This window comes from Falco biarmicus, chromosome 3 (assembly GCF_023638135.1).
Source record: "Falco biarmicus isolate bFalBia1 chromosome 3, bFalBia1.pri, whole genome shotgun sequence".
Taxonomy (NCBI): Eukaryota; Metazoa; Chordata; class Aves; order Falconiformes; family Falconidae; genus Falco; species Falco biarmicus.
In genome coordinates, this window is record NC_079290.1 from 68292695 (window position 1) to 68311014 (window position 18320).

The window sequence follows — 18320 nt, forward strand, 5'->3', positions numbered from 1 at the left end:
ACCAGTGTGCCAAAGCAAGTGAGCAAGAGAAATGGACAGCGCACAATTTTCTCCTCATCGTAGCCCAGGGATCAAGTGAACAAGTTGTGCTGGCTTTACTCCAGAGACACCACGAGGAAGCCAAGGCTGTCTCCATTTGAGGGAACTCTCTGCCACTATTGCATCCTTGTGAACAACAGAGGATAAGGAAATGAAGGCCAAAAATGTAGTGCTCAAATAATTTAAGGCAGTATAAGCACTGTGAGGTTGTACAAGTAGACATGACATCTGATTTAAAGCATTAACCACCAAAAGCAGCCTCTCCAAATAAAAATTAGTATTAAAGTTAATTGTCAGACAGTTAGGGCAAATGCCTTCAGATCAGATCTGGCCACAAAAGATTTTGTTCTAAGAAGAAAGCAAACTATTCTTTTCTTTTTTGCTGTCAGACTGTAAAAACATTGACTATCCTTAATTCACTCGACTCCTTTTTCAATAGCATACTCACTCGCTCCACACCCATATACCTTTTCTCTTCCTCTTATATTCATAATCAAAAGCTAGTCACACAAAAACTCGTCACACAAAAACTCCTGTGTGACCCCCTATGGAAAACAGCTCTAACCTTAGGGTATTAAAAAGGAAAATCATAAGCCTGATAACATTTTTAGTTTACAGTTTTATCAGTTTACATTCAAAAATCTGAAACAGCCACATCCATCTCTGAGGAGCAACTGACATCAGCACTGGTGAAGGGAATATCAACAGACCAGCCACAGGGAACGAGCAGTGTACATCTATCTACATCGGCATTTTAAGTTGCATGAGTTTTTGAAGCACGGCCTACTCATCCCCGCTCAGCGTGCTTTTGGCTCACACTGTGGAAGTTCCCTGCATGGGTCAGCTCAACTGCTTTTAGGTGGGACTGAGCTTGCACAGGTACTCCACGAGACTGCATAAACACCCAGTATGTGGGACCCAAACACACCTATACCATACTAAAACTCCCCAAATATACACATTGTAGAAAAAAGGCCTTTCGCAGCAAGTGTTTTCTCTTCATGACCCACTCTGATTGCACTGCCCTGTCCACTGCTAGGGTCATAATTATCAGTCTGACATTCTCGGGGTGAGGGGGGGTGGGCGTAGCAGGGGGAAGAAAGGTTAAACATTCTGAAGTTGCTGGGCTTTTCCCTTCACCTAGATATGTGAACACAGATGTTACTTTAAAAAGTAACAGAAAATTCCACACTTCAGACTTGATTTGTGAGTTTAAATACCAACTCAGAGTTAATATATACCTTTTAAAGGTTATCTGTAAAAAAAGAAAGTCAGCAAAACCTGAGTTTTTAAACTCTACTTCACCACATTCAGAGGAAAAGCTAGGGCTTTTCCTAGACACAATCGCAAATACCTCCATTTATACTGCAGGATAAAATTTCCAAGGTAAAGAAATTGATGGGATCTACTGTAAGTGTACATGTACCTTCTGTAAACCAAGTCTGACAGAACACATGAGTACAAGTGTAACAGAAACTAAAAACACTTTCACAGTTCAAACTATATGAGATGACCTTATTTGCTGTAACAGTAAAGGAATTCCCACAATTAACAAATTCTTAAAGAATTCCTGTATTGACATATTCCTACACATGCACAAGACAATCTCCTGAAGTCAGAGCACTCCTCCCCCCAGCCCCACTCCCCACCAAGTATTATTTTTTTTCCTTTTTTAAAGCTCATGTTTACTGTACACTATCTTTCAATTTGATTTGACGTGATACAGGACATGAACTACATACATCCTCCCTATTGCTGCCAAGAGGCACCCTTTAGAACAGTGTTTCAAGTCCTGATGAATGTCAGGGAGGCACAGACTCAGGGTCAAATCACTGCTAAAGTCACTAGTTGATGTTGAGATCACACTAACGAAAACATTTTTCTATGCTAACTGCTCCATTATACACTTTCTCCCTTGTTACATGCAACTTCCCTGCATAAAGGACTTTCAGCATGCACCAAAGAGGTACTTTGATAAGCATCCCAATATGCAATAGGATCCCTTCCAGAAAGTTTGAAATGAATGTGTTTGAGCCAGCAAGAATAAGCAATTAAACTTTTATTCATGATCATTTACATATGGCTAAAAATGTTCACCACAAAATGCAAACTTTCAGTTATCTTGTATTTAGCAGTGAAAATAGTCATCTCTTCATAGTAAAGCACCAAGGAGCACATCATAGAACAGTCAGAAACAGATTCCATGTTTTCCCCCCCCACAATGTACATGACAAAGGTGAAGATTTCGTAAAAGTCTAAAAGTTCCAGAAAAAATTTAGTCACCTGAGTGCTTGGCAGGAACAGTATTATTTCATAGCAGTTACTTTTTTCTGCCTTTTTTTTTTTTTGCAAAAAACAGCTACTCTTCACAAAACTGAGACAGACATAATTGAGCCAAACATTGGGTTTCATGTATCACCTGAAATTTTCAATGTGAGCCAAGAGAATGGTTTGCTAGTAGCAGCATCTACAACAACTATAAGAGAAGATGTCAAGAGGAAAGGGGGAAAAGAAAAAAGTCAGCTCATTATAGCCTGATTGGTAGGGACCAATCACTTATGGGCACCAGTACCTACTACTCCAACTCTGCTTTTTTTTTTTTAATTACATTTAATTAGCATTTCATTCAAACATAAAAATTATGTTTTCTTAAATGTAGTAAGTTAATTGAAGTTGTGTACATGGACAAATACATGTACACAGTTTTGGTAGTCATTTAAAGCTGTAAAATTTATAAGTAATGGGGTCCATAGGACTCTCTTTACAGGTTAAAGGGAAACACAATCAGAGTGTTACATACAAACCAATATTCTAACACAGAAACCCATACAGTAATCAAATAATTCAGTGGAGAATAAAATTGTTATACAAAAAGAAATGCTGCCTCTTTATCCCTTCAGAACAGCAAATAAGAAGGCAACATTAAGAAAAGTGCACAGCAGAAAAGAATTGTTCAGTTTTCTGAAAAAGTTGAATTTCTCTTCAGACATCAGGCTTTTGTCTGGGAACATACTGGGTTAGGATTGCTTATATTCTCTCCCAGATCAGTCTCTTCTTGCATTAGTTCTCTGTAAGGCGCTTACTCTGACATGTAGGAACGATACATCAGGGCCACAATAATTGCTGCTATTGCCGGGATCACCCAGTTGGACCATGAACTAGAAGGAAGTTTTTGAAACAGAAGTTTAGGAAACAACAACCAACAAGTTTAAAAAGTCATTATTTAAAGAAGTCCTTTCTCCCCACTCCAACAAATATTTCAAAGTTAGGGCAACAGAACACCTGGGCTGGCCAGTAATACCCTAGTCAAGTAAAAAAGCTTGTACCATTATAGTTTATACTAGACCTTACCAGAAGTTTGCTTACTAGAGAAGAGTAAGACTGCAGACAGGTTTAGAGTCATGGCGTGCTGCCAAAAACATCATTGATTCAAAAGCCATTTAAATGGCAGCATCAAATGATACTTTCAGGCACCTACGCTCCCCACCCAGAGAGGCATGGATGGAACAACCCCCCTGAGCTTACAGCAACAGACAGTTGTCAGCAGCATGTACCTATAAAAGGTTTGATTCAGTGGTATTCCAAAGTGGTCTCCCAGTTCTGACAGATTTTCCTCCTTACAGACAAACAATCCTCTTACTTCCCTTAGATGCAACAGTTACAACAAATTTTAAAGTGTTGTGTCCATGTCAGTAAAAAAAAGTTAGCAATGGCATCATATACCTTCTATTCATCTGGTAGCCTCCAGAAATAAAGGCTTGTGCAACAGAAACCATTTGGTAGATACTGATACACATCAATGAGGAGAAAAAATTAGCTTGTAAGCTAACATGCTCATAGAGATGCCAACATGGCCTTTACGTAGAACAGAATTTTCCTGCACCATCTTCTGACAGCAGGTAGAAGCTGTTCAGCTTTCTAAGCTTCAGAAACATAAACATAAGGAACTTCAAGTTTGACTTCAGGTGTCATACTATACCTGGAATTGGACTGAGTAGTGGTAATAAGAGTTTCCTGGAAAGCAAAGCACAAAAAGATACTTACATTAGGCAGACACCCCTTCTCCATCTTAACTAGCTCCTCAATTTCTCAAAACTCATTAAGTGGGACTAATGTAAAAACAACCCAGTACATTGCATTTGGAAAGCATTTTCTCAGAATTCCTGTAACTGCTGCTAGCTTCTAATACAGTAGCCTGTTTCTGTAGTCAACACCACATCAGAACTTAAAAAAAATATGATCACAAGGAATTTTGCTGCAAGTTTTTCATTAAGTTATTTCTTATATCAAACCTACATACAGAAAGCTACTAATTAATAACCCTTGTGGATATAAAATTCAGTATTTTAGCATGGTATTTCAAACCGCCCATGAATCAGTTACAGTTGTTTCTAATACTGATATGGACTTCTTGTTCAGTTTGCGTAGAAAAAGAAGCACTACAAGATCAAATCACAGCTGGGTACACATGCACAATTTACATGAAGACTTAATTAGTTTGAATACTACTAATTGCACATGTCCCTAAGTGCACTTAAAAGATCTAAGCATTAAAACTCTACTTAAGTTTAGTGATACAAGGTCCATCGTTCATAAATGAATTGCTTCAGTATCAGAATATTTGCAATTCATTTACAAAATGAAAGATTCCTAACATCCTCTCATAGGTTCAAACAGACTACAAGCACCCAAATCATCATAGATTTACCTGTGACAAATACCATGTTCACAAGAATAAGACTCGGTGATTACATCTACATGAGTTTTGTTAACATACCTATGAAAAACTAGTCCCAAACCTGACAGCACAGCACAGCTTGCACCCACATTATCAAGGCTAACACCTTCTACAACAGGCTCCCCACATCCAGCACCAGGGGATGGTTCCCCACATACCAAGACAGTAAGAGCAATACAGCCCAGGGCATCAAACCTGTTTTTAAACACTGTGCCACTGGACATGTACACTGAGGGTACTTTAAATACAGTGGAAGGACAAGAAGGACATTTGAAAGCACAAGGCCTCCCGACAGCTCCTCGAGAGCCAGGGCACAGGGCCTAACCTGTCATGTTACCCACCCAGACTGCAAAGTAAAGTGAAACTGTCTTATCAGCTGCACCCACATGTCCTGCTGGAGGAAAGTGCTCCAGCTTCCTTCTGGAATCACGGAACACATGCATGTCAGTGTAGATAATTATGACCAGCACTAAAACAAGGGAATAAACCAGATAGGAGTGTAGTAAAAAGTCATTTGGATACATCTTAACTCCCAATGGACCACGCTTTGGCCAAACTCGTATTAGAGTAAGTACTTCAGTTTAGTAAGTCCCTGTAAGCTTAATCGAGGGATTGTATACCGCAGCTTACACTGGGCTGTGTTCCTCGGTTGCATTTATGGCTGCTGCTCTTCCAACTTAAGCGTAAACTGTCCTGAATTTCAAAAGAAATCTGAACAGCAGATGTTATTCTTGGTGGGAAGAAGTTCTAAACTGGAGTAATGACTCTTAATGGTATACTAGTTCCAGTCCTTAATTAGTAATAAAATTCAGAATTGCTATATTGAACATTTCAGCATATATATTTAATTTTCTTTTCTTTAACCTATTCATATTATAAGATCTTACAAAAGTGATTGTTTCTTAAGATAATCTCTTATAAGATCCTACTCCACTTCATTTAAAAATAATCTTCAACTATTTCCTAAGCACACTGCTGTACTGTTAAGCCAGCCCCAAACAAGCATCCTCTAGACACACAGCAGCAGCAGCTGTACATAGTAATCTCTGAAGCACTTGCTCCTTTTAAGGGGCATCTGAATTTTTTGAGTTTGATAGTCCAGTGCCAACACAACTTCATTCTACTAAAGACAGGAGAAAAAAAAACCTATAAAGTATGTGCAATCCTGCATTGACAGGACACTCAGCAAAATCTACCGAAACAGGAAGCAAACAGCATTTTCACCTTGAAAGGGTTCACAATTGCAAATCAACAGATATATAATACAGCAATCAAATGCCTCTACATTCTCTATCTGCTACTGTTACCAATATATTGTTCAGCATCACATTTTTTCCCTACAAACACTTATTTAATCCACTCTGTTAATAAATGGGTATTTTTTTCTTAAACTAAATATTAGAAAACCATTGACTGATTCTAGAGTCATGTTTCTGCTATAGTGTAATGCCTCACACTTAGTAAACTCTTGGTTCAAACCCACACAAATTAAAAAAAACAAACAAACAGCTAACAGGAAGAGTAATTCCAAGTCAGATCAACAGATTTAGGAGGTTTATGACCTGAAACACCACTTAAATCAAGCTGAATTATTTTTGCCTCTGGGGATATACCATTTACAGGTGGACACTACCCCTCCTAATGCCCAGAAGAAACCACTGCATTTCAAGAAACGCACTTACTGTTGGTTTCTGAAGCTTCCCTCTATCATCCTGCAGGAAAACAAGAAAACAACATTCAGACGGAGTCCCAAGTCATTAAAAAAAACTACATACCACTAAATTCAGTTTGCAATTTATTCTGTTAATGTGTACCTATTTTTACCTCGGAAACAGACTCGCAAAAAGTAGATGTCAGTGTATGATTTTGAGCTACACAAGATCACTTCCTTAGATAATAACTTCCCAGTATACAATAAAGGGAAACCTGAGTCTCCAACATATTTCATTGTTTCTCATGTCCATGGTTTTGTATTTACTGATGTACTATATTTTCTAAGATTATTCACCGTCTCTGAACAGTACATAACCTTAGCTTATATACTGATTGCAGTTGTATCAGTTTACTTCTACCTAGTCTACTCATTTTAATCAGGCAAAGTCACCTAAATAGTTTTGGTCCAACATCCAGTGAAAATGTCCCAAATTCAAAACCTCATGTTTTACTTGAATAGTCACATTCATTACAAAAAAGCTCAACAGTATATTTTCTTGACAGTACTGTATTTGTACATTGAACTATCAAGCTGTTTGTTTCATATCCAATGAAAACACACTTGTCCAACAAGGAAGAAGACATAGCCATGTTAAGAATAACTTCACTGGCATCAGCTGCCATTTGAAATAGAAGACAAGCCTGCAAGGTTAAAAATGTGCATGAGAGATTAATTATTTAGTATTAGAAGCTACACTATTAATATTTATCATGAGAGGACCTAAGACAAACAAGGTCAGGAATCCTACTCTGAAACATACTACTCAAGACAGTGATGTTTATCCCAAATGTAAGACAAAACAGAAGAGGAAAAGAGAAGAGGCAGGGACAGGCAGTGAAGTAGAGCAGATTGGCGCGCTAGCAGCCTAAATCTAACAAGTGGTTTTCAAACATTAAGATGCAGGAGAGCTTAAATAGGGTTTATCTGAAGGAAGTCAAGGCATCAGCTCTGTAGCTAGAAATAAATCCTTTAAAACTTGAGGCAACAGGAAGGCGTTTGTTAAAAGTACAGAAAATGGTAAGGACAGTGAAGAAGTGACAGATGATCCAGTGGGAAGAGATCATAAAGAACCCTGACAACTATGAGTAGGGAACACTGATACAGCTCAAAACAGGGAGAGCCAGACAAGGGGGGAAGACAGTATCAAACCAGAAGTAAACTGCTGTTTTCTAAACATACATATGAAGAGCCAGGATTATACTTTTAGATCCAGATGGAAGCCTGGCATATGTATTTACAATGATGAAAGCAGCTGTTAGCAATCACTTTGCATATTGACAAAGAAAAGGTCTAGACATTCTGACATAGGACCTTCAGGGGTTATAAAGTCTCATAGAGCTCACAGGGTACACTAGAAGTGGCATGATTCTGTATTCATCTTATTCAAGAACTATGCTGTAAAGTATTTCAAAGCAGCAAACTTTCAGATGTGACCATCCTGACACTACACTCATCAAATCTCTTCACATTGCAGGGTGTACAATCTATCTGCAGCCTAGGTCTACCCATACACAGCTGAAGGGCTAGCATCTAACCAGTCTAGCAGCCCTCCATTATTCTGAAGTGAATTACAGAGAAGTAACTAGATGCAAAGACACTACAGCAGGGGTCCTCAAACTACGGCCCGCGGGCTGGAGATGGCCCCCCAGGGTCCCCAATCTGGCCCCGGTACTTACAGAACCCCCCTATCCCTCCCCCTCCGCTGCCGGTTAGGGAGGGAAACCAAGCAGCCGTAGATGACTGCCTGCCACTTCATCCGCACGCCGGCCGCCTGCTTAAAAAGTTTGAGGACCCCTGCTCTACAGTAACAGCAAGTACTGGTACTCTCATACTCACCGGATGAAGTTCCCCAACAATAAAGGTTTCTGACAGTTTTCTTGCATCTGTAGAATGGCCAACATCTTCAAAGTTCTCAGTAGCATCTCCCCCAGCTTGCTCCCTAAGGACCTCTTCACCACCTGGGTGCTGTAATTTTTAATGAGTTTGAATTTGTTACTAAAAGCCACTCCACACTCTAAAAACGTAAATTCTTCATTTCTACATTTCTAAAAATAAAGTTTCCTTGCAAAAACAGCTGCTAGACTTCTAAAAGCAAACATGACCCTCTGTTCAACTAGAGAGCTTTATGTATGTACTCTCTGAAGCCAAAACCAAGGAAACTAAGTTTGTACTCCTAGAGACTAAAGCATTTAGAACATTATGGGAATCAGTCACTCTTCTTAGCCCCACTGTTACCTAAAGACGCATTCCATGTTCTCATTTCTGCAAGAAATTTACATTTTTACCCAAATGCTTTCTATAACAAAAGGATAAAGGCAAAAAAGTTTAAGTTGCAGCAAGAATATTCCAGGTAGATCTAACTAAAGGTATTCATAAGAGCAACCAAGCACTGAAACAAGTTGGCAAGGGAGCATGCAGAATCTCCAGCCTTTGAGGTTGCCTGCACAAGGCACTAAGGAACCTGAACTTAATTCCAATTTGAGCTGGGGGGTCACACCAGATAAACAGTTACGCAGTGTCTTACTAGATAATCATACAATAATTTCTTTTGGAAGGGACCCTTAAAGGTTAAGCACAACTGAAAGCTCATACAAGTCACTAGAAAAGCAATTTGGTTTTAGCAGACTAAGGAAACCCAGAACTACATTGCTGATAAAAACCTCAAGATGTAAACAAGCTGTCTCCCAGTATATCCTAATGCCTCAACCCATCACCACTCCCTTAACAGAAATCCCTGTTCTCCATTGACTTTTATTCCTCCCCAGGATGCCCTTTTGGGACTGTATGCAGTTCCACATCTTCATCTACCAAATAACTCTGTACATACTGCAAGATATATCACATGTTCTAGTTCAGAATTCTTCCAGCTTCAACTTACTCATTCATACAACAGGTAAGTAACATGCCATAAAAATTCACCACTCAACTTTTAAGTAGGAAACTACTACATAAACACCAGGAATGATTAGGTAAGCAAGTTGAAAACATTTTAGTACTACTGCCTTGGATTAAGGTGACCATGAAGTAAGTTCTAACACTTTACCAGTGACAGAAGAAATAAGTCTTTGGAGCCTCAATTCTGTTCTTAATGTTTCTGACTACAGCATCTAAAGTTACAAAAATAGGAAAAAAATCTACTATTTAGGGTCAACTTGCCTGGAACATAGCGGAACGGAAAGGCTATGCTTAGGCAGTATATTAAAGAAATGGCACAAGCATTTATGTTAGTTTAGGGAATTCAGGTTTGCATTTACTTCAAATCCACCATACTAATCTCCCATCAATCCTTCTCTTCCAAAAAAATAAGACTTGTTCATATGGATCAGAAAGACACTATTACTACCAGTTTCCAGCAGTACCAGAACTCCAAAACTGGAATCTTTGCATTAAAGGCAGTTATTTTAATAAATTAAGAAAGTTGCTTTAAAAAAAAAAAGTGTTCTTTTTTGTTTCTTAAAGAGCCAAGATATCACAGCTACAAGGGTAAGGGATCTCTACAATGACTAAGCAAAAGCAAGATTAAGCAATTGATAAAAAAGACTAGGCACAGCAGCTGAGCCAAAAAAGGTTAAAAGGGTACATGCAGAGTGAAGATTACGCAAGCAGATGTGCAAATATGGCATGCTCACAGAAATCCTGCCCTTGAATGCATTCTGATAAGTATTCAACTGGACAAAAGTTGAAGGCTCACACAAGTTCAGTGCCTTGAAATATACAGCACATCTAAGAAGCTGAACTTGGGTCTAACAGGGTCTCCCAGATATGCCACAACTAAGTCCTCGAATTCCTTCAGCAGCATGGGGTTTTGGGAGGTTGTGTTTGTTTTTTAGTATCATGCTAAAGAATTGTGCTGCCCAAAATAGACTATATATACCCTCTTCTGCAGAAAGAGCTGCAAAACATGCTTAACAAAGACTACATCAACAAGTAGCAAAAGGCACCACAGTTAAACTACCCACAAAGCACTAGTAGCATGAGCAGCATATAGGCACACACTCATGCATTGCAATGAAACCAAACCCTACTCCTACAAGTAGTTAAAACACCAGCTGCTCCAGCAAGTTGTCAAGATCATGTAGTCTGCACTAGTTCCTCCAAAAACTTCACCAACCATCTAAATGGATATCTACTAGTATAACTGCATCTACATTAAAACTACTTCACAGAGTACTTAAACTACTCTCAGGTTGCTGGTTACAGAACATACACTAATTTGTTCCCAAATCCCTCCCTTGTGCCACTACAAAGCAACCCTGTAGCTACACGGTCAGCTTTTTTTCTCTGTAGAATTAGGTTTTGAGCTAATTAGTAACTTATCCCTCTGTCTACAAACCCATAATATTAGTGTCAACAAAGTGACTATGACCAACCCCCTCAGGAGCTATCACACATGACAGGAAAGGGAAAAGCCACCCAGACCTCTGCCACCACAACTGGAAAACCAGTAGTATTTTTTCCTCATGACAGCAAGACTAAGGTTGAGAGAATCACACGGAGTTCCCAATTTAAGCCATCTAGCAGATGATGTTGCTACTAACCTACTAGACAAAGTACTTGAAAACTAAACACTTTCCTTTTACATGGCACCTCTGCTTAAAGATGCAAAGTTACATTATAGTTGTTTGCAGAGGGCTTGTAATACAAGCAATTATTGAAAAGACTTCACCTCCCCTAACGAAAGGGAGCAACTGTAATATCTCACAAAGGGCAATAAATTACTTTCCTATCAAAAGCTGAGCATTTTCCATGGTTCGATGAGTTTCTCAAAGGTTGTTTACACAGGGCCTTTGTTCACACTTCTGCCTAGTAAAACTTGCTACCAGATTTTCTACTTCAATGAAAAGCCTCTGGATACACCCTGGAACTGGAAAGCTCCCAAGGCCTACAGAGACAGTGACTGCTAAACTGAAATCCTGCTGATACAAGTAACTGAAGTGTTTTTGCAGGTAAAATTGTGGTCCAAGGGAAATGAAAAAGCTTTTACTGATAAACTAAGCTGGTCTAGCTTATCCCTAGGACATTCCCAATATAGAAGCATTGATATTTAAGTTACATACCTAGCAGAAGTCTGCACAGAGCCAGCACTAGTACATAGCATAGACTAATTCTTAACAGCGGCACATCGGAAAGTTTCAGATAAAGCAAATAAACAGTTAAACTCATTGCTCTCATCACACACTTCTGACCCAGATTATTTCATCCTCAACACCTACCACCTCTTCTCCCCCTTGCTAGCGTCATGCAATTTTCTCAGTGTTCCCTAGTTTAAGACACTACTGAAGTATAACTACCCTAATTCACAATTTCTGCCCCCTCCCACTTCTGGGAAAGTCAAATCTAAGGTCCAGTTTAACTTTGGGGTGATCAGCAAAGGCCTCCACCAGTGGCAGCCTTATAAATTCAAGTTTTGCTTTCTGCACTACAGGGAACAAGAACCAGAAAGGGGCAGCGAAGGAGCCAGAAACACCCAGAGAACCTCAGCTTCATTGTGATAGACTAATACTTGTTTAAGGGTACTTTCATGTAGTCTGAAAAGAGCCCTCCAAATTACTTCCACCACCAGTTCAAGTTAGAGGACAGAACTTCTGCATTCACATAAAACCTGAGGAGCTTAGGAGAGTAGACCTCTTTATAAGAGTGTATTTTTGAAAGCCATCATCAGGGGTTTTTTAGACAAAGGGCAAAAGAAATTTCCACTACCTGGGTGCTACTCACACTCAAACAGTTACAGCTTGCAGTGTCTTGCATAGAACAGTGCTAAGAAGTGTTACCCTTCAAAGCATTTTCAAAGCCTCCTGCAAGGTTCATCAGAGCTTAAGGAAGTAATAACACTGGTTTTAATCCTTAGATCGCAAAATTCTGCAATACAAATTCACATGGTAAGTTGACAGACTTCAAAATGTGCCAGTACCTGCACCTTTTCGTGTTAGCTATTTATTACTTTAAATAGAGAAAGTGCTATGATACTCCTCCACAATACTATCACACCGAACGAATGTAACTTATTGCCACATAGTGGAGAGAACTTTTTTCATTCTGACAAAAGTAAAACAGTATTTGTTTTTCTCCACTTTATTTGATCAGCATTACAAAACAAGTTTTGTGGGAGTTGTCCATTTTGTTTAGAAAATAAGTTCATACTCTATTAAAAAACTCCTATGTTCACTGGCCATGAATGTTTTCACTAAATTTTGAGACCAGCAACAGTTGATGTAACCTAAACAAAAGCCTCTATTAGATTAATATTAAATACATACCATAGTTAGCTCCCAGGACAAGATATTTCTCTCAGGCGGAGATGTTTCTATTCTTCTATTCTTGCTTCTCTGCCTAGCTTAAGGGATCAACCAAGCTCCTACAAAAGCCATAGAGAGGACTCCCACTGCAATGGGAAGTAGATCGAGACACTGATCATTTAATTCTTGTTTTTATAGGCTCAGCTACTCTTGTTTAGCTCATTAGAATGATGTCAAAGCCTGACTAGTCAGATTGAACTATGAAGAAATATCATCAAGCATTACCAACATACTTAATCCATTAATTGACATTTAATATTATTTATACATGTAATTATCTGCAATGCAGATACAGCCATAAGATACTGCTGTGATTACATGTGCATTTCTAGTAGCTATTTTCCCTTAAATTATGTAGGACCTGAAACTATGAAAAGGTTTCCCATATTTTCTGTATGGGTCCAACAGCCTTTGGATGAAAATGGTAACATACAAGTTTCTGGTCTCAAGAATAGTCTGTCTTGCCAAGAGCTTTCATATACCACACTGCAGAAGCTGATATCTCTTGATTCTTTCTCCTAGAGGATATACTTTGATACTCCAAGAAAATTCAGAAATACATAGTCAAGTTATAAAGTTTCCCTAAGATCTGCATTTAAAAATAAAAGTGCAGTGGCTGGAATCTTCACCTTCAGTAACCCCTAGGACAAGGTGCCAAAAGTACACAATCCTTTCCTTCTCCAGCACTTCACCTGTATTTCAAATTCTCTTAAGTCTTGCCCTTAGAAAACCAAGCTAAAGTGGTCACACTGTGCAATGCCTACACTCCTGCTTAGCCTCACCACTCCCAACACATACACACCCTCACCCCCCTGTCCACTTACTAGCTAACTTCAATGAAGTGTTCAGAGAGGATTATGGTTCCCAAAACCAAACAAGTTTCACTAAAATCTACAAGCTTTATGAAGAGACAACAGCTAGACAGAGGAAATACACCCTTTAAGCACTATAATGGAGTGAAAAGCAGCAGCATACTTTCACTTATTAGGTATGAGAGCATCCAGAGTGTCTTTAACACTGAAGCACTGGACAGTTTACAACTTCATAATCATTAAGAAACTATTTCCACAGGTTAAGGCAGTGGCTGGAAAGATTGCTTGTTGAATTAAGAAATGAAACTGCTGAAGCCAGCCTCTGTTCCCAGTTCTTCGCTCCCTAGTAAACTGATACTTTTACCTATTTACACTTGGAAAGAGCAGGAGTGAGATGATGCTTTAGCAGTGCATCCTCTTTAGTATTACTGGACTTACTTTAGTAGCCTACATTTAATTCTTGAAATATTTTAAGCTTTTCTACTCCTGCAAGAAGTAAAATCTAGTTTTAGCAACAATGCCATTGAAACAGCTAACTTAATATCCACTTCACTGAGAAGTGCTTACTGAAGGAATCAGCAAGAGGCTAGCTCCAATTCCTCCTGTCAGGTGTAAATGTCTCAGGGTGTCTGACAGCATCGAAAGAATTAGCATATCACTTGATAAAGTAACTGGGTATCAAAAGCACTCAAGAAGAAAAAAAAAAGCAAGGTAAGAAAGTGTGCTGTGAAATATTCTTCAATCCAAAGGTTCCATCCCGAAAGTCACCAACACAGTACACATGATGAGATATCCAAGAGTTTTCCTTAGGAGCTTCATTTAGATACTTTGTTGAAAACATGTTGTGCAATCTCATTAATTTGAATAATCTCAGAATATGACCCAGAAATTTCAGCTCCCAAACCAGCCGTATTCTATTGAAAATTGTTTAGCATGAGGCTACAGTTTGACCCATATGTACCACAGTGTGCAAGACATCACACAGTTGTCCAAGAAACAACTATTTAACTCCTTACAGACAAACTGAATTCTTTTGATATGCTGCTGAATTGGCAACGTTACCCTGAAGTCTGAAATGAAGATGTTCTTGAAGAAATCTGCACAACATCGTGCCTCTTAATACTTACCTATTTAATCACAAGTACTGAAGGAAGAGGCTGTCAGCTTGTCTGTGTAACTAATTACATCCACAAGCTCATTAGACCCTGGGTTTTGGTGGTTTTTGTTTTTGTTTTTTTTTTGTCAAGTGTGTTTTTCTTCTTGTGTTGTGTTAGGTTTGGGGTTTTTTTGGCCCCCATCCTGGAAGTGCTTCTACAATTCTGTATCAATCAAAACTGATCAAGTTTCCAAGAACAGCTACTTCAATTTCTCGGGCTGCATGAGAGAGTGCATTCTCCTCCAGGGCTTCTGTAATGAAATTGACCTTACCCTGACCACATAACCAAACAAATATTTCCGTAACTGCAGATAAGCCAGACCAGGGATAGGGCTGGATGAAAAAGAATTAAGGAAGAGTCAGTAGATCAGTTTTACAATGAAAAGCCAATTTGTGCTGGCACACAGCTTAAGAATGAAATATTACCTGTGTCAATGCTGCCTTTGAAATATTGCATGCCAACTTCTTATTTGCAAAACGCACAATTTGTACTTTGAATTTCAAGTGTTTATTGCTACAAAAGTCAAGATGGGGCCACAGAACTACTGAGGCTTGAATTGTGTCACATCTCTACCAATCTGTGCTATATTCTTAAAGAAATTAATGTAAGTCTACCATAACTCTTTTTAATTGGATGCTAGATCTTTGCAGATTGGGAAGAACGGCCGCAAGGGAGAAAATTCAAAATATGGCTAATGAATTCTAGCTACGTTTAATACTAACAAAATCTGCCTAGTAGTTGCAACAGAAGGTTTTAGTTCAGTAATGAAAACGCTTATTAGCCACGAGTATCACCGATTACATCAACTGCTAACCATCAGCCTGCGATCAAAACCATCGATCGTTAACCGGGGGGCGGGGGGAGCCAAAGCACAACAGCACAGGCAGGGCGCTCTGCCTGGCCGCTGCTCCCCCCTGCGCCCGGGCAGCGCCGTACGAGCGAAGCCCTGCGGGAGCCTCGGTCCCTTGCAGCGGCAGCGAGGGCAGGGGCAGGCGGGGCGCGGCTGCAGCAGCAGGTCACACGCCACCGGGGGGTGGCACACCCGGCCGCCTCCTGCCCCAGCGGCGGCCGCTGCCCCGCCGGGCCCGCCCCGCCGGCGCCGCAGCCGAGGCCCGGGGCCGCCACACGTCCGTGCCTGCAGAGCGCTACCGCGGGCCGGCCGAGGGCGGCACCCACAGCGCCCGCCCCCGCCCGGGGGAGGCCGACGAAAGCCCGCAAGCGGCTGCCCCCGGCCGCGGCGCGGGGAGCCCCCGGGGCCAGCCGGCGAGCCCGCACCACACCGCCGGGCTCGGGGCGCGCCGGTACCCGCAGCGCCCCGGCGGCGCGGCACGGGGCTTCCCCGCCCTCCCCGGGCACCCACCTCATCTAGAAACTTGGTGACATCGTAGATACGATGGTGCAGGATGATCCAGGTGCTCTGGCTGTTGTTGTGCTTCTGCACCTCCTCCAGCCGGTAGTAGCGGCCGCGCCACGGCTCGCCCCCGGCCTCGCTGGAGCCCACCATGTCCCCCAGGCACGACACAGCACCGCCAGCACCCGCAGCCGCGCCGGCTCCGCAACAGGCTGCAGCCCCGCTCCCACCGGCGCACGCCTACGGGAGCCGAGCCGCAAGCCTATCACCGCCGCTACCGCCCCGCCTCCCCGCCCTCCCCCGGCTCCTCATTGGCGGAGCGGAATGCTTTTCAAAGAAGGCGGCGGGCTGGCGGCCGGGAGAGAGGCACTCACGGGGTGGGTCGGCGGCCGCGTGCTCCGCCTCCTCCCCCCGTCGCGGGGTGGGAGGCGCCTTCCACGTGACCCAGCGCCGGTCATGGGCCACAGCGGCAATGGGGGCAGTGGTGCCCGGGCAGCGACCCCACCGTGTTGCTTTCGCGGCCGCCGCTGGGATCCGGCCCCGCGGTTCCCCCCAGCCCCACCGGCAGTGGGCGAAGCGCGTTGCCGCGGGGGGCGGTGTGTGCTGTTGCCTTCGGCGGCAGTGAGCGGCGGGCCGCCTGGCAGCCAGCTGGCCGTTTAGTCGCGGCGTTGCTTACACCAAAACAGGCTGGCGCCCCGCTCTGGCAACGTGCTGCTCGTTTACCGGCGATCGCGTCGTTGCAGTCGGCGCATTTTAATGTTAGGAGCAAGCAGCTGTTTACAATGGAAACAAAACGCGGGTGTTGTCAGGAGCTGAGCGGTGCCGTGACCGCCTGCTTTGTTGTGAGGACCGTCGGTCCGGTCACGTGTCACGTCGCGTCCCGCCTCAGGCAAAGGGACGAGCTCCGCAGCACACGCAGGGCCTTACGGCTACCTGCGTCTCCCGCTCTCCTGGGCGGCCCGCAGCGACCCAGCCCTACCAAGCCGCGGCTGGGGCACGCTGCCCGGCGGGTACCTTCCGCCGCCTTTGCTTCCCCGCGATCGCTGCCGGTTCTCCCCGCAGAGGCGGTGGCAGGTGCGGGCGCCCACCTCCCGTGCCGGCAGGGAGCACGTCGCTCTCTCCTGCCAGGTTTTGCAGCAGGCCAGGAGCCGGCCGGGGCAGTCACACCCGCACCCTCAGTGACCCCGAACTGCCGCCGGCAGGGCCCCAGGCGCTGGAGCGGCCGCTGGCGGGCGGACGGTCCCGGAGCCGCCTCCCGCGCAGCCCGCGCGCAGCGGTTGCTCGCGCCGAAGGCGGGAGGCGCGCGGCGGTTGCTCGCGCGGAAGGCTGGGGACGCGCGACTGCCTTCGTAGCCCCTGAGGGAGCCGGGCGGCAGCGGCCTGCGGCGCGTCGGTGCCCGAGGTGCTTCCTTACAGTAGCTCCTCAAAACCTCCCGGCTGTCGCAGGAGCCCCTCGCACTGCCTTGGGAGAGCTCTCCCGCGGGCGTTGAGCCGAGGCTTCCCTGCGACGCCTCACCTGCCTTGCTACCTGGTGAACTGAGGGCACAGGGAGCAGGGCTTTCCCTTTCTCTTGGTGATGCCCTTTCACCTACTCACCACCCTATTTTCCCTCAGGTTTGTTTAAGCTAAAACCAGGTTCCTTCTCTCTGGCCTCAGATGTGTTTGATGGCTTTGTTTGCTACTTGAATCAGTATGGGTGTCCGTGGCACACCTGTACCCTGCTTGGGTGCCTCAGCAGCAACAGCCCTGTGAACGTGCTCCAGCGTGATTACAGGCTGGGGCTTTTTTTGTGGGCTTTGTTTACAGCATGACTTCAGCGGCATACTACAATTTACCCGGCATGATCTGTTGAGGAACCTTTCCTCAAAGCTGGTGCTTAGGTAGTTGTTCCGTACCCCGTGCATGTGCTATTGCTTATCTGTGTGCAGCACGGCTTCATACTTCCTTGCTGAATGCCACCAAAATCTTGAGATACCATCTCTAGTTCATTACAGTCAGCCAAATGGGAGGAGTAGCTACTGTCCCTCACAGCTTGGTGTCATTCTCAGCTTTAATAAGGAGGCTCTTCATTCCATCTTCCAGGTCATTACTGAAAATAAGAAATACCTCTGCCAAGCTCTGTGACTTACTTGTCTGTTTTGACAGAAAACCTGTGATAGCCATTCTCTGACTGATGTCCTGTTCAGCTCAGCAGGAACTCTGTAGTGGTTTCAA

General features: G+C 43.1%; 1 protein-coding gene across 1 annotated transcript; it reads right to left on the bottom strand.

Moving 5' to 3' along the window:
* Positions 1-2081: 2081 nt before the first annotated feature.
* On the bottom strand, positions 2082-16357 carry LOC130146072 (cytochrome b5). The gene is made up of 5 exons (XM_056331772.1): positions 16117-16357; positions 8328-8456; positions 6460-6489; positions 4019-4053; positions 2082-3197 (listed from the first exon to the last, which is right to left on the bottom strand). Exons 1-5 carry the CDS (start codon positions 16258-16260, stop codon positions 3119-3121), a joined length of 417 nt encoding a protein of 138 aa, XP_056187747.1. The 5' UTR covers positions 16261-16357; the 3' UTR covers positions 2082-3118.
* Between the last annotated feature and the right edge of the window lie 1963 nt (positions 16358-18320).

What these genes read in the sequence shown, in the direction of transcription:
- LOC130146072 (XM_056331772.1), bottom strand. Translation starts at nt 16,260, where the DNA reads ATGGTGGGCTCCAGCGAGGCCGGGGGCGAGCCGTGGCGCGGCCGCTAC. An exon ending in TCACCAAGTTTCTAGATGAG is followed by an intron (nt 8,457 to 16,116) that starts GTGGGTGCCCGG and finishes TAAAAATTACAG; the next exon opens with CACCCAGGTGGTGAAGAGGT. An exon ending in ACTACTCAGTCCAATTCCAG is followed by an intron (nt 3,198 to 4,018) that starts GTATAGTATGAC and finishes ACTTCCTTCTAG; the next exon opens with TTCATGGTCCAACTGGGTGA.